Source organism: Danio rerio, chromosome 8 (assembly GCF_052040795.2).
Source record: "Danio rerio strain M-AB ecotype USA chromosome 8, GRCz13ab, whole genome shotgun sequence".
NCBI lineage: Eukaryota > Metazoa > Chordata > Actinopteri > Cypriniformes > Danionidae > Danio > Danio rerio.
Window position 1 is genome coordinate 17,968,430 of NC_141028.1, and position 17,987 is coordinate 17,986,416.

The window sequence follows — 17,987 nt, forward strand, 5'->3', positions numbered from 1 at the left end:
ATTTTTAACTTGACACATAGTCTTGACAACACAATGTTCACGGCACAGAATGTTGAAAAACACAACGAAAGCCACAAAACAATGGCCATAGATGCCCAGTCTATCCATAGACTGACAGTTAAAAAATAGCACAGAATACGCCACACCATCAATTCAGTTCAATATCTACTAAACCAGGATAAGTTATGGATATATTCTCTGGTTTTCTGTTCAAACAAGGTTTATTTAATGAGTGAGTACATCTTTAATCTATTTTCCAAACCATGTATTGTCTTATCATTGGATAAGTTGATAGATGATGTTTATGTTCTCTGATCAAAGCTTGTGAATAAAAGACTACGTTTAGCCTGTTTCCAATACTAAGTGATTTTTTTTTTCTTCAAAAGCATTAAGCTGCTTTATTTATATGTATTACTGTTTAGATTTAGAAAAACTTTCAAGAAACTGCTCATATTTTATCTTAAAAAATACCTTTATTTGTTATGGATGAAAGTTTTATGCTTACGATACTAACCCTTTAAAGATAAGAGTAAAATAGAAAATTACAAATTATAAAAATTTGTATCACACACCCAGGCCCTATCACACACCCAGGCGTCATTTAGTGCTATTTTCAGACCAGCACAACTCTAATTTTCACATTTTGCACCACGTTGTTTACATAGCAAATCTATTTGCACCACTTTGTGGACTCAAGGTTTTGCTGGTCTATAAAGGAGGTGTGTTAAGGGGCATTGTTGGTGCGTTGCTATTTTAAGGAAACTGAAATAGACCATGCCATTGACCAACTAAAAGCTGGTTTAAAGTGCTTACACATTTCTTAATAGACACAGGATGTTCAGCAGTAGACAATTATCTTTACATATGAAAAATTATAATAAAGGATTAAAATGTTACGAAAAATTATTATTTACTACTCAGATATAAAAACCACTAGCTCGGGCAGCTTTTTCAGTTTTTTATCTTTTAGTTTATTATTATTAGCAGTATTATTTAGAATATGCATATTTATATTTGTTTTAATAAAAACAAGTTTAGATTTGTCCACCTGTCAGGTTTTGAAGATGTGCACATCATCATATTGGACATAAGAATAGGATGGGTGTTTGGATATAACTTGGACCACACTTTGTTTTTATTTTTCATTTATTAGTTTACTGGAAATTAGAACTGAATTTTGAAATAAAACAAGATTTGTTTTGAAACAAATCTTTGTGTTTAAACAAAAATATGTAGGCTAATGGATGTCTTCAGTGGAGTACGTACAACACGGTTTCCTTATCCGCAAAAGCAAAAGAGTAAAGTAAAGAGTAAAATTAAAATAAAGAGAAAGTAAAGAGACTACGAATACGCCATGGCACGAAACAACTGACTAATAAAAACACTCCCATAACGCATTGAGAAAATAAGCACAACTCTCTTAGACCGTATTTTTCCATCCTTAAAAATGCAAAAGTGGATTCAGACACGTCCTTAATGCTTTTGCGCAATGCGCTTTAGACTTTGGGACCTGTGTATCTAAAAAATCTCTAAAAGCAAATAAATGCACATTAAAAATCACATTAAAGTTTTTTTTTATTGTTTTACCAGTTATGTGCAAATATAGCAAACATGCACACTCACTGCACATTTTAGCATGTTTGCAGTTATTTTAAGACTTTAGCATTCTTTAACACTCAACTCCTTTAAAGCCCTTTTTATTGAAAATTGTAGATAAACTAGACAGCCTCACTAATAGATTAGTTGGGTCAACAGCCATCCCCATTCTTCGCCTGGAGGTTTGTAAGCAGGTGCAGCACTAAGTTGTGTTTATACGGCTATGTGCGTGCATGCATATGTCTGTGTTATTACATGTTTTCTTTGAGGTTGTGCCTCTGCAGTTTGTTACACTGCACAGATGAGATATGAGATATTTAATAGAGATCAGTTTAAGGTTCTGTTAATGTGTCTGTTCGCAGGGAAATTAAATTAGCTAAATAATTGCCTTGCCAAAAAAAGGCCCTTAGAGATTGTCAAAACAACTCACAGCCTTCTTTCTTTAAAGCAGGATGATTTTATTCACAGTATTGTCACAGACTACAAAGACTAATAATGAAATTATGCACTTAAATTAATAATTAACCAACTCACTAAGGGGTTCTTCATTTAATTTTCTTAAAATATTAAGAATATGACGAAGTATATGTAGGTGTGTGCGCTATTCCTTAGAAAACAGCCTGGTTCTGGTCTCTGACTGAAATATCTTCTCTTGCACCACTGTGTGATGGAGATGGAATGTGTGTGCGTTATACTGGTGGGAGAAATCCCTTTGACTGAAGCAGTGGCCTCAGTCAGCCTCACCTTATCCTCAGGCAAGAACTCCAAAGGAGGCAAGAACAACTGCTAGCGACAGTATGGAAATGCCATCAAGAAAAAGGGCATTACAAAACAGATTGTTTTATGAACCCATTATTGTACGCTCAAACACACAACCATTCAAACACACACATGCACATATACACACAATGGAAATGGCATTACGGGGCATGCCAACATGGGGCCAAATGCTCTAGGCCAAGGAGGGAGGAGAGCGAGGAGCACAGCTGAGATGCTGTCTCTTCTTTCCCAGTGTGTTTTCTGAATGTATCATTATCCAGAGTTTTTTAAACACACTTCATTTATAACCCCTCCATTTCTGTTTTTCTCTCACACAAACACACACACACTTTCTCACTTTTTTGCGCTTGGCACAGAACATGAACAGAATATTCACAACCACAAAAAAAAAAAAAAAAAAAAATATATATATATATATATATATATATATATATATATATATATATATATATATATATATATATATTTATTTATTTATTTATTTATTTATTTATACATTATAAGACTATAAATAAACTAATATTAAAAAGTTTTTAATTTAGTTTTAGTTTAGTTTTAGTTTTAGTTTAGTTTTAAAATAGTTTTAGTATTAATAATTATAATAATAAAATGTCTTGCCAAAGCATTTATTTGAGAGCAAGAATGTTATATTAATATACACTGTTACAATACAGAAAAAATATATTTTTATTAAAATATATTGCTTTTATTTAGCAGCCGTTACACCAGTCTTCACTTACACATGTTCTATAATTTGGAGCTTATGTTTGACATTAATTTGATCAAAATAGAGTAAAAAATGTTATATTATATTTCTATTTCTAATACTTTCTATGAGAATTTATTTTAAAATGTGCTTTATTCTGTGATTAAAACTGAAATTTGAACAGCAGTTACTCCAGTCTTTAATTTCACATGATCCCAAATAAAATTTGATGGTAATTTTGGTCTTTTGAAAAGTTTTTTTTTTTTCATGCTGCTTAATATTTTTTGTAGAAAAAAAAATAAATAAAAAAAACTAATAAATAAATATTAATAATAATAATAATAAAATGTCTCGCCAAGACATTTATTTGATCAAAATAGAGAAAAACTTTTTGTATTATATATCTATTTCTAATAGTTTTCTATTAGAATTTTTTTAATGTGCTTTATTTTGTGATGAAAACAAAAAAAAATCTACTGCAATTATTCTGGTCTTCAATTTAAAAAAATTGGGATGGTAATTTGATACTTATGTTAAGTTTTCTTTTTAAATCTGCTTAATATTTTTTGTGAAAACCTTCTTTAAATTCTTTGATGAAGAATGTCATGTATTGCAAATGGAATCCTCAGAAACATTATACTGTAAATGCTTCACTGCTACTGTACACTAGAAGCCCTCTCGTAAACAATGCTTTACAAAATATTACACAACCCAGACTTTTAAAGAGTAGTGTATGCAGATATTTTACCTAATTTATAGTAATGCCTTAAATCACATTATTAAATATTATCATTACATCATTAGTCATTAAATTTATATTAAAACATTTCTGATTCAATTTCTTAGACCAAATTATCAAGGCTACTTACTGCTATTTTTTTTTGCTCGGTACACCTACAGCATTTCAAAAATTGTGTTATTAGCCTCTTTAAGCTAACAAAGTTTGAGTGAAACTTCTGAGAATATTTTGACAGTTTAATTCCAGCTGTTCTACTCTACACGCTTCAAGCAAAATCAAACCCAGCGTCTCAGCATGGTAGAAAAACACACAAACAAGGACACTAAAAACCAAAGTATCTAACAGTTGCTAGTATGATTATTGAGACTAAGGGAGTGAAATTTACAACTGCTACAGTAAGCTACTACTACCATTACTACTCAATTACTCTCAATACCATATGAATCACAACACCAATGTACTGTAAACCCTCTAGTTCTACTCACAGCAATCTGAGCATGATTTGAACCAGTGTTTAGTCTTACTAGCTAGCCTTTATTACAACAGGAAGCACAAAAAACTCTTAATTAAAACAGGCCTTCTCAAGCACATCGATCAGACAAACATATAGCATAATCCCATCGGTTGACCCAATTTTGCTGTATTGGACCCGTAAAACCAATACAATCCCTGTTAAACCAATGAAATAATGACTATTTATATGTAAGGAGACCTTAAAATACCAGTGTCAGACATTGAATAGTGTCATGTGTCTTCTCAGTTTGCCGGTTCAGTCCTGATTCTTTATGAATGTCAGAGAATATTAATAATCCTCCATAATCCAGACGGAAAGAGAAGGAAGGCTTGCTGTTTGAAGTGAGGGCAGCAAGAAGTTCTCCGCTCACGCCCCCTGTGGTATCTGCTGCGCTTTCGCTTATGTTTGTTTGGCGCAAGTCGTAGCACTCGTTCGCATTTGTAATTCACTTTGTGTGTACACTGTGGACTTAGCGCTGTCTGTTTCTATTAATGAGGATAAGTGCAGCGCTGTTCTCGAGTTCCACTGCACTTGTGTGGCGAGATCTTTAAAGAACGAAAAGGAAAAAAGGGGGGGGAGCAATACCACACAGGCCTTTAGCTGCAGGGTTTCTGTTTAAGTCAAATAGCAGCTGATGGCTGCCTCGCCTTCAGAGGAGAAGCAGACGGTTAGAAGAGGTTAAATCAAAATAATTCCACCAAAGACTCTGTCAGAGCTTTCCAGCCAAAGCTTTCGCTTAATGTGCGCTATCTAAACATAAACTCACACTAGGCGCTGCTAGTCTGGCATTATGCTACATATATCGTTAAGTGTTAATGTCGTCTTTCTCATAATGTATGCAGTTTTTGTAATGAATGTTTTTTTAAGAGCTGGCAAGGACAAGCAATTGGCTTTCAAAGGAAGCGTATTTCAAAGAAATGCGTTCACAGTTTTATGTCTTCCTAAACACGCTGTAACATTTATTTTCTCTTCCTCTTACTACAGGGCAGAGTCTTGGCTATGGTTTCGTCAACTACATCGACCCAAAAGATGCAGAGAAAGCCATCAACACGTTAAATGGACTCAGACTTCAGACCAAAACTATTAAGGTAAGTAACTACATTTGCAGAACTAAAAAAAAAAAAAAAAAAACACTGCTTTCTCGCACTAGATGGGAAATTAAAACTAGTGCCTGTTTGGAATCAAAGAGCTTTTACCATCACAAGACTTACAAGATAAACATTATATACATATATTTAAGAAAAAAATATATATAAATAAATGCACAATATTATAGATTTTGCTGTAATTATAGTATATCTAATAAAAACAGATTAGTTAGCATTAGCAAAACTCAAACACTCAAAGATAAACACTGCTATCTCGCACTAGATGGGGAATTAAAGCTAGTGCCTGTTTAGAAATAAAGAGATTTTCCATTACAAGATTTACAAAATAAACATTATTTACATATATTTCAGAAAAAAATCTAAATAAATGTACAATATTATAGATTTTGCTGTAATTATACTGTTAAACCCAATAAGTTAAGATGACTCAAACTGTTTGAGGAAACCAATTGCATCAAACCATTTAAGTTCAAAAACTAATCCTTACTATGAGTATTGTGAACTTAATTCATTTGAGTAAATGAAGCAATTTGAGCAAAGTAAACCCAATAAATGGAAAGAACTCAAACCAACTGATTGCTGTAAAACAAAAAACAATAAAAAAAACAATAAGTTAAGGCAACTCAAACTGTTTGAGGAAACCGATTGCTACAAACCATTTGAGTTAAAACACTAATCTATATGAGTACTGTAAACTTACTCCATTTAAGTTGAAGTAATCAGGTATTTAATTAACTCATTACCTTCAACAGTTCAAAACTCTCTCCAAATGAGTAGAATTAACTTTCAGGTAATTTTGAGTTTATTACACTCATTTCATTTGTTAAAGTTGACTGTTGGGTTTTACAGTGTACAGTCAATCTAATGAAAACAGATTAGTTAACATTTTAATAAACAGCTATTTAAATACAGGGTCCTGGAAAAGTCATGAAATTTTGGCTTTTTCTAGGCCTGGCAAAGTTTCGGAAAAACAAATAAACTCAAAATGTTTTGCATAAGTCATAGAAATTTGTTTAACAATTATATGTGTCCTTGAATATATTTCAGATGATAATTTTGGCTATATTTTATATAAAATTGCGCTGTCCGTCCCTTCACCTAACGTCCTCTGTGTGGGGTAAAAAGCAACTTCAATTGCAAAAACTTCAATAAACATAAGCAGCTATAGCTCTTTTTCACTCACTTTCACTGTAATTCAAGATACATTTTGAGCTTTGTGTCCAGAAACAATCTCTAACTACAGACATAAGATACTGTGTGCTAAAGGCTATTTTGTACTATTCACTAGCACAAGCCAACATTTGTAAACTTTTCACACAGACAACAAGATACTTTCTAAAAACTATTTTACAGCTATAAAAATAAATAAAACTACATAGGTTGTCACATATTTTTGATATGCTATAACAAATTCCAAAGCGTTTTTTTTTTTTCTTTTTTTTCTTATTAACCATGTGTACATGGACATTACATAAAACATTAGATCATGAATGTTTACCTGAAGGTTTTGGAAAAGTCATGAAACTAAGGCGTTTTTTTCAAGGCCTGGAAAAGTTTTGGAAAAACAAATGAACCCAAAAGCCATGGAAATGTGTTTAACAAATATCTGTGTTCTTGAATATATTTGAGATAATAATATTGGGTAAATTTTAAATAGAATTGCACTGTCCATCCCTTCATGTAACGCTCTCTGTATGGGGTAAAAAGCAGCTTCAATTGCAAAAACGTTAATAAGTAAAGCAGTTTTAGCTTTAGCTCTCTTTCTTTCGCTTTTACTATAGTTCAAGATATATTTTTAGCACTATGTCCAGAAACAGTCTCTAACAAGATACTGTAGGTGCTAAAGCCAACTTTTCTAAAATTTTCAAACAGACAACAAGATACTTTCTAAAATCTATTTTAAAGCTAGAAATATAAACTACATAGATTGTCACATATTTTGATATGCTGTAAGTTCAATGTGCATTTGTTCTTCTTTACCATTATACGTAGACATTACATGAAAAATTAGGTAGTAAACATGAAACATTTTAGCAGTAAAAATGTGTATGAAGCCTGTAATTACAGTGGTTTAGTCCCCAACAGTTTAGTGAAATTAAAATAACAATATTATCTATAGATATTTTAAGAACATTTTATTCAAAATTCAGTGTATTTTTTAATTACTTAATTATATCATCAAAGAAAATGCTAATGTACAACACACAATTTCAGTTAATCAACTAAATAATATGCCAATTAATCAATCAAATCAAATGAAGTGATTTCTTTTAATCACATTAATTCCGTTCGGATATTACTCGCACTAAATGAACATAAAAAGCGCAAACAGCAGCAGTAATAGTGCGCCGTGTCTGTATGCATACCTGAATGTGTACATCTCATTGTTGGGATCAGCGCCGGGGTTCATGTTGTCAGGTTACAGCCTGTCTGTTGTTTACCAAACACTTTTCAGCCAAAGCAACCCACATTACGCTAATTGCAGGAGCCGTTCCCCCCTCTGGAGCCGACGCTTCTCGCTCAAGGGCACAGCGTTGAGAAGCTTCTCTCAGTACCTCTCCAGTTAACAGGTCACACGCACCTGGGATTGAACCTATTTAAACGTAACAGATAACAGGCGGTAACAGTGCCACGTTCCATTTACTGTATGTGGGAGCGCCATTTCTCACGTGTGCGCCAGTCAATTCGCCCAATGTTTCCTGTCAGTGTATGTGCCAGTAGAGCTGCAATGATTAGCACATGTGGCGAACACTGGCTCGTGCTGGGCTGGCACAAAGAGAGAGGAGGGCAAATCTGACTCATTAAGATGCAGAAGGAAACAGGAAAGCAACTGAAGGAAGAAAAGGGAAAAATAGTGTAATTGATATGTAAATGAAGCTCCAAATGTCAAATCATGAAGTCACACAAAAAGCGGGAAATAGCATGTATAATGAAATAATGCGGACATGCTAAATAGAAGCCTAGAATGCGTCTGCTTTCCATCGTAAGAATGTTCTCTTCTATTCTGTCATGTTCTGTTCTGTTTTGTTTTATTCAGTGCTGATTTATCAGGTGTGTTTTGCTCTATTCCGTATTATTTTACAGATTTTAATTAGATATGTTTCATTCAGTCCTATTTTATTGTGTTTTAATCTTTCAAATTCTGCTATATTTGATTTATGTACTGTTGTACACCATTTTCTATTATTTTATATTTAATTACATTTTATTCTCTTCTGTCTGCCTGTTATGTTTTGAGTTGTTTTTTTTCTGTCATCTGTTCTTTGTTGTGATATTCAGTTCAATTCCATTTTATGATTTGCCTTGTTCTATTCTGGTCTGTTCTGTTGTGCTGTTTTTTTCTGCTCATATCTGTTCCGTTTAGTTCCATTTTAATCTAATTTCTCATTCTACTGTTGCTGTGTTTTGGTACAATGTCTCATCCTAGTCAGTTACATTTTTTCTGATCATTCTTGTCATGTTTTATTTTGTTCTGTCTGATTTATTCCACTCTTTTTTTTAACGCCATCTGTTTTCGTTCTGTTAATAAATAAAATTATGGAATGAATTAGACAATGTTCTGTTTTATTCACTTCTATTCTGTTTCCATGTGTTTTGTTCTGAGATGCCATGTCCTATTTTATTTAGTTTTATTTAAATTTTATTATCTTTTAATTTGTTCTGTTCTATTCTAGTCAGATTTGAACTATTATTTTCTATTCAACTAATTCATGTGCCGTTGCATTATGAAATAAAATAAGTGTGTTTGAATTTAATTAAATATAGGTATATGTGGTTTACTGGGACACAAAGCTGTATAATGACATATGACTTAGTTGTACTCTATTAAGCTGGTTTACAGAGACACACTGCATGTCCCTGTAATTGTCAAAACTCTTAAAGAAAAATCATACTTAGCAGGATCATTTGACATTCAAATTTTACCCCAGGAAAAACACTGTATAATGACATGGGTATGACTTAGTTGTACTCTATTAAGCTGGTTTACAGGGACACACTTTATTTCAAAGCTCTTAAAAATCATACCTAGCGGGGTATTTTGACTTTCCAATTTTACCACAGGTAAGTTTTTTACACTCAAAATTCACCACTGGTATAAAAAAAAACAACAACCTGTATAATGACATTGGTATGGCTTAGTTGTACTCTGTTAAGCTGGTTTAGAGACACACTGCATGTCCCTGTAATTCAAAAGTCTTAAAAGTCATACTTAAGTGGGATATTTTGACAATCAAGTTTTACCACAGGTAAAAAATAAATAAATAAATAAAAAACTTTAATGACATGGGTATGACTTAGTTTGTCCCTGTGATTTAAAACTCTTTGAAAAAAATTATACTTAGCTAGGTATTTTGACATTCAAATTTCACCACAGGTTAAAAAAAAAAACTATAACGACATGGGTTCGACTTAGGTGTACTCTATTAAGCTGGTTTACAAGGACACTATGCATGTCCTTGTAATTCAAAACTCTTGAAAAAAAAATTATGCTTAGCGTGGTATTTTGACATTCAAATTTCACCACAGTTAAAAAATAACTTTATAATGACATGGTTATTTAGTTGTTCTCTATTGAGCTGATTTATAGGGACACACAACATGTCCCTGTAATTCAAAACTCTTTAAAAAATCAGCGGAGTATTTTGACATCTAAATTTTACCAGTTAAAACAAAATTGTATAACCATGGGTATGACTTAGTTGTGCTCTATTAACAGGAACAAACTGTATGTCACTGTAATGTCAAATTGGTATTTTGACATTCAAATTTTACCACCGGTAAAAAAAAAAAATAATCGGGTTTAGGCATAGGGCCTTATGACAAGTGCTTTTTTGTTTAGGTTTTTTTCTAATATGAAATTCATTATATCTATGGAGTCCATGTAAACCATGTATAAATGTTTGTTTATAAAAAAAAATTACATTTTATTTTTGTTTGTTGTTTTTTTGTCATGTTTAATGGTTTTTGATCTACGGTCTGTCATCTTTTATTCACTTTGCTAATAGTTCCATTTTATTCTCTTCTGATCTATCATGTTCTGCTCGTTTCTTTTGTAATCCACTCATTTCTGTTCTATTAATATAATAAATTATAAAATGAAATAGAAAGATCCAGCAAAATCTAATGGCTTCCATTTTCCTCAACAGCGCCTGGTGGTAAATTTAGAAGCAGCAGCTGGTTTTTAACGGTGAATTTTGACTGCTGCTCATGGCATAATCTGACTGTGTGTGTGTGTGTTTTCATCTGGCCCATAATCCCAAACCTCTCACTTACATCCGCCCTAATCTAATCAGATTGGATTTCGCCTGCTTATGAAAACACGGCTCAGTCTGCGCGGCTCAGTACCTCTTAACATAACAGCAAAAGAACATGTTCGTGTTTGTGCAGTTGTGTGTGGGAGAGAAAGAAAAAAAGAAATGTAGAGAGAGGAGATAGAAAAGACTTGTCAGGGCTGTTTTTTTTTCTTTTTCTTTTTTTTTTTTTTGAAAGAGCACAGCACAAAGCTCACAAACATGGGCGTTTTCTAGAGTGGCAGCATGTATATGTGTTGGCCAGCAGTGTTTCTAGTACTGGTTTCAGCATCAGCTAAGAATCCATCAGAGACCGAATGACTCACTCTGTGTGTATTTGCCGATCATCACAGCTTCCTGCCACGCGGCACTTCTCTCAGTGACAAAACACACTTCCAGGCAGGCAGAGAGTGGTACACACATACATAAACACACTGTTAAAACACTGCACTTAATGGCCAAACACACCTCATGTTTTCAGACCCATCCTGAAGACCCATCCTTGAGTTGGTTCTTTCAATCCTTGTACTCGATTTTAGAAAACAACCCTGAAAAAGACGTAATACCGAAATAGATTAATAAATGGCTGCTGTGAATCAGTCAAAAGCTCTCGAGTTATCAGTTTGAATCATTCTAACATTCCATCACGGCAGTTACTGAATTAACATCTGACTCACTGAACTGCAAGTCATCCTAGCTGTCATTCACTCCGCCTCAAAATAAAGCAACATGTTATGTGGATTTCTTAGCATCTTTGAGCTACGTTATGAAATTATGAGTCTTCAGTATAATTACTAGCAGTTACTATACATATAATGAAATTTAAATAGGCTTTACTATTATTTTATTAATACAAAATATTTTTTCATATTATGTATACAGTTGAAGTCCAAATTTTTAGCCCTCCGGTGAAAATTTTTTTTTTTTAATACTTCCTCAGTGTTGCTTAATTGGGTAGATTCTTTTCAAAATATTTTTAAACATAATTGTTTTACTTACTAATTTGTAATGACTAATTTCTTTTGTCTTGGCTATGATAGCAGTACATAATGTTTTTACAATTTATTGTACAAAATACCAGTGTTCAGCTTAAAGTGCAATTTAAGCCTAACTAGGTTATTATGAGGGCGTCACGGACCGGTGGTGCAGTGGGTAGCATGATCGCCTCTCAGCAAGAAGGTCGCTGGTTTGAGCCTCAGCTGGGTCAGTTGGCATTTCTGTATGGAATTTGTTCTCCTCGTGTTCACGTGGGTTTCCTCCAGGTGCTCCAGTTTCCCCCACAGTCCAAAGACATGAGGTATAGGTAAGCTAAATTGGCCGTAGTGCATGTGAGTGTGTGCAAGAGTGTATGAGTGTTTCCCAGTGTTGGTTTGCAGCTGGAACATCCGCTGCGTAAAACATATGCTGGATAAGTAGGCGATTCATCTTTGGCAACCTCTTTTTAATAAAGGAAAAAGAAAATGACTGGCTTACCCAATTCACATGTCTTTGGACTGTGGGGGAAACCGGAGCACTTGGAGGAAACCCACGCAAACATTTCAAGAATTGTTGCAAAAAATAAAAATTTTAAATGACAATTAATTGGTATTTTGGGGCTGTCCTGTGATTGTTAAATAACGTATTTTAATACAGTATTTCATTAAGTTGGGGTATCCAAACTCAATCCTGGAGGGCCGGAGTCCTCGAGAGTTTAGTTCTAACCCTAATCAAACGCACCTGAACCAGCTAATCAAGCTTTTACTACAGTAGATGTACTAGAAGCTTCCTGGCAGGTGTATTAAAGCAAGATGGAGCTAAAATCTGCAAGACACGAGTTTGGGCACCCCTGCATTAATTGATCTAAATAGACCTGACAAGGCTTAGTGTCAAAATAAAGAGAATTATTTGAACAATATTTTTATAATTTAACATTACTTAAATAACAGTATTTAAGTCTTTTTTTATTATTGTAATATACATATATATTATATAGAATATTATTTTATCACATTATTCCCAGTGTTGGGTTGCAGCTGGAAGGGCATCCGCTGTGTAAATCATCTGCTGGAATAATTGCCGTTTCATTCCGCAGTGGCAACCCCTGATAAATAAATGACTACGCTGAAAAAAAATACATTTATCACATTAATATTATTCATGACAACTTTTAGTTCAGTATTATGTTTTGGAAATCTGAAACACTAATTTGAGCATACAGTGGTTTGGCCCGAAGGCACAATTTAGTTTAACACTAAAATGCATGCCGTCCACTGGGGACTTGTCATAACCTGCAGGAATGATGTTGCTGTTTCCGGCAACATACTAACATAGACTTACGGGTAATGAAGCAAGAGTTGTCTTCCGTGACTTAGCTTTCCTACATATAGAAACAATACACATGCCACTGTGCAATGTGCTGTTCACACGCGCATTTCATGCATGATTGATTTTTTTTTTCTTTCATGCACACACACACACACACATACACACTCAAACATAACTTGGATACTGTAATCGAAAGGGTTTTAGACACTGTCCCATTCAAGTGCAAAGAAACATGCAATTAGTCTATTGTGTTCACAATAAAAAAGAAACAATGAGTTTTCGACCAATTTAACAGATACTGCCGTACTGTACTGAGTCCATCTATTAGTCCAATGACGGAACTAACACCATGGGTGAAGGTTAAGTGCATGTAGGCCTTTTTAACACATTTAAAAATAAATATTTTTATTTGCTAAAATTTATTTTAATTAGTTTCCAACTCCAATTTATAATCATTTAAATTTAGATTAATCTATTTCAAGCTGATCACCTTTTACTATAGGTTGTGATTTGGTCTGATTTAGATTGATTAACCTAATAAATCCTTATTTTCAGTTAATGGTTCATCGACCAAAGTCGCTTAGAGTCAATATGCTGGCCAGTAACATCTGTTCATGTACACAACCTTGCCAGTTCTGATTCTTGGTAGAGGATATGACTGTAAACTAGTTTCCTTTAAGTATCATTAGGCCGCCCCATAATTGCTCATACATAAAGAAAGTTTGATTTAGCCACTAGATTATATCATACTAAGTCAGTGATTGTCAGAAATAAACAGGTTTCTGATGCTGTGCCAATGCTCTATCCATTGAGCCTGAATGTACTGTATGAGCAATCCTGGTCATAAGCTGTGGAAATAATAGCTTAAAAAATCTAGTTACAGTGATTTCAGGAGAGTTAAACAAGAATTTTACATTTATTTGCCATGCAGGCAAAGTTTTCCAAGCCAATTCACATATTCAAACATTAATTACCCAAAGACACATTTAAGAGTTAGAGGTTAATACCTGACCGTGTAGAAGTATGTTGCAGCATATAAGCCTTGATGCAGAGCTCAGAGACTCATGATACCACAGACACTTTTGCCACTTTCCTTTAAATAGTCAAATCACAACAAACCGTCATAAATTCAAGAAAATAAAAGCTTCACCAAGACCCTTGCCTTGCCTGGAGTTGATGTGAAGACCATTTTCCTTGGAGCATCTGTCAACGATCTTATTAAATCCGAAACCTGAATTAATAGATATAAGGAGATTGTGAATTATAACAGTAAAATTAAGACCACTTAACCAATCACACAGAGACATTTAAAATGACACCAAACATGAATATAGAGCCACAAGATACACCATATAAAAAAAAAAAAACTTGGACAATCTGTGTGGAATGTGAGTGAGCTGCTCTTGTGGAGAAAGTAAAATCGAGGGCAGAGAAGAGGGTTCAGGATGCATGATCAAGACAGTTAAACAACTGGTTTCCTAGCTGATCTTCTCTCAGATTAGAAAGTTTATTGTTTTAGTGCCCGACAATTCTCATGGTCTAGCCTCATGGAATTCCATAACAGTAAAAGCTTCTGATATTATGGGGAGATTTAGGCCCAATCCCAGTTCTACCACTTAGACCTTTTTACAACAAACAAGCATATGTTTTTATATATTCATAATGACATTCGTGTTTTACGGTCATGCTTAAAAAAAATGCTAAAATAAAAACAGCTAAACTTCGCTGTCTATAATCCCTAATAATAACTTCTGTATAGCAGTTCCACAACATTCTGACACTCAAATCCCCTGTCAGAAAAGTCTAGTGGCTGGTAATAAACTTTTTACAGTGTCTGCTATAGCCTTAATGTTGTTTTTTCTTGTGTGTTTACATGGATGAATATGGCCACGGTGTAAATGCACAGTATAGTTACAAGCTTATTGCCACTATAGACCATTATTATAACACAACACATGCCTTCAGTGATTTCCTCAAGATAGATACCCAAAAATAGCAAAACTGCAATGACTACAGCAGTCGCGATCGTCTGATCTCGTATGAAGCAAGAGATCGCAATGACATATGATGTCGTGTGCAGGTGCTGTAGTGATGTCCCATTTCTTAGGGGTAAATTTTGTAGCCCTCCCCTTGCACATTCTGTTTTAAGGGCCAAGGGGAAGGGGGTACAAAAATAGAATTGGGATTGGGCCTTAGTCATCCTTACAGTACCAAGTGCTACAGGAAGCAGGGGGATTCAAGATAGTCAGTTCATGAATATTAATTAGCACAATCGCATGCCAGCTTACAGTTCCATCTGTGAGATGACAAAATTGAAATGTCACCACCGAGATGCTAAAATAAAAATCAATATAAACTGTCAATAGTGCATTTGATTTGCCTTTCCTCTGCGTGAACAGTTCTCCAGAAATCACAGTAATTTGTGACAATTGTTCTTTCTGCTCATTCATTCCAGAATGTGCAAAACTCAAATGTAAATTTGCTTTAGAAGGTTTGATGCGTGACGATTTAGCACCGCGTGTTCTCTGATTTTTCCACCTACTTATTACTGTCAATGTTCGTGTCTGGATAAGCACATTCTGACTATCCACGCTGCTAATTTACAATGTCTTTGGAGAGATCTGCCTTTTTATTCTTTTTCTACCTAAACTAAAGCTAATTTTCACATGTGCTTTTAATGCAAGCTCTATATATGTGTGATTTTTTTATATCAGCCGACTGTGTTCAGTTGAGTGGGCTGAAAGTCCTTGGGCGATGCTACAGAAATAGAAAGCAAGCGACCATCAAAATGTGCTGTTGTTTCTTGTGGTCGCAGCTGGTAAGGACAAAAACTGTGATTTACACGAAATCGCTTTGATTGCTTATCACTTGCCAGGTTTGGGCCATGTTCTCCCTTCAATCCGTGTGTTTGTTAATCATCCAGATCTTTTTATCTCCACGTTTTCCCTTTCTTCATCCATGCCTCCGTCCATCTCAGCGGGGGTCAGAGAAGCCAACGTCTTTATCTCTTCCTTGTGATCTCTCTTTTACACCTCGCTCTCCTTTCTCTCGGCACTCCACGAAGCCTCTTATTCAGACCAGCACCGGCCCTCTCAAAAGATGCTCTCCTGCTGTAATACGACGCGAAAGAGAGATGAAATCCTCTGTCTTATAACTTCTAATAAGCGTGTTCCAAGGTCATCGTTCTCATAAAGCTTCCATCGTAACCCCACCCCCCCCATCGAGCCGGGATGAAGACAGGCCATCTAATAGCAACAGACAGCTGCGTCTACGAGTGGATGAGCGAGAGAAAGGGGGGAAAAGAAGGAGAGGGTAATTATCCGAAGTGCAGTTCTTTGCTCTTTTCAGCAGAGCAAGAAAAACGGCGTTTATGAGGGCCCTCCTGCTGAAATAAGCTGATGATGTATATGTTTACAAGAGGCTGTTTAGACGAGGAAAAAGGAAGTGTGTGGCGGTTTATATTCTTTGGCAAGATGTCACAGTGTCAGGTTCAGGGACGTGCCATCGCTCCAGCACATCAGCTAATGCAGGAAGTCCATGAAAACAGATCAACAGAGCTGAAAAATATGTTTAAAAGTAAGAGAAAAATAAGTGAGAGAGAGTTTCACTCCAGTCGCAACTTCCATACGCTCATCATTTTGTAACACACACACACACACACTTCTCCATGACACTTCTCCGTTTCTCAGCAAAACTCCGGCTTTGCCTTCCTGTCGAGGTGTGATGGGAGAAATCCCACTGAGGGTGAGAAGAGCGTAGCCTTGTGCTGTGAGATACGTGTACACACACACACACACATACACTCCTCACAGCAGACAGGGTGTTGATAGATCTGGCATCTGGAGCTGCTTGACAGGGCAAGAAAAAAGCAAAAAGAAAAGATGGGAGGAAAAGAAAAGAAGGGAGAAGAGGAGAGGGAAGAGCCTGCCAGGGTTCCATGCCTTTTGCCTTCACCATTTAAGTGGATTTGAGGAGATTACGGCGGAGTGTTTAGCATGTTTAGCTCAGCATTTGTAGCAGTGTAACAGCCTGTGATGGCTCCGCTGCCCAAATGTCAGAACTAATGAAAATATGAGATGGAAAGGCTGCTTCAACCATTAATGGGAACAGATTAAATTGACGTGAGCATTAAAAGGGCATGGAGATAGAAACATCTCTCCATCTCGAATTAAAAGTGAAACGCTGTAACGAGAGAGAGTGAGGAAAATGGTGAGACCAAAAAAAAACAACTCAAGAAAATTCAGGCTGATAATGGATTCATTCACACAGATGTGAAAATTCTGTCGTCTTTTACTCACCAGCGTGTTGATTCAAACGCCCATATGATTTACTTTTTTCTGTGGAACTCCAAAAGGAGACGTCTTGGAAGAAAAGGTCATCCTTTTTAATGCAATCGTAATAAATGCAGCTTTGAAGCTTTGGAAAAGACGACACTAAAGAAGCTTTAAAATATCCATTTCACTTTAATGTTACACGTATATATACATATGTATTTATTTAGTGCAATAATAATAATAATAATTAGTATTCCTTGAAACCGTATATTAATTTTATTATTTACATAGTAACAAATACAAAGAAAGAAAGGAAAAAAGGAAAAGAAAGAAACATTACTATTACAGTAATAATAATTTTTGTTTTGGGTGTTAAACCATTTGGAGACAATGTATGATTGATTGATTGATTGATTGATTGATTGATTGATTGATTGATTGATTGATTGATTGATTGATTGATTGATTGATTGATTGATTGATCGATCGAGAATTTAAATGACTCATATTTCAAATCCATATAACTACAAAAATGGTTGATTAGTGCTCAACATAATTGAGTGCACCCCATTTTGAAAATGAATATTTGTGTCCATTTCTCAGTCAATATAGGCAATGTATTTTAGCGCATTTAAACATACCAGATTAATTAAACAGATATGTTTATAAAGATA

The 17,987-nt window shown here is 34.7% G+C and overlaps 1 protein-coding gene across 22 annotated transcripts in view; it reads left to right on the plus strand.

Moving 5' to 3' along the window:
• Positions 1-17,987, plus strand: part of elavl4 (ELAV like neuron-specific RNA binding protein 4) — a 111,774-nt gene that overhangs the window by 66,969 nt on the left and 26,818 nt on the right. For all 22 annotated transcript variants that reach the window (XM_087262746.1, XM_087262748.1, XM_087262745.1 and 19 more), the window contains 1 exon segment: positions 5,320-5,423. In XM_087262746.1, the coding sequence (XP_087118872.1) occupies positions 5,320-5,423 (104 nt within the window).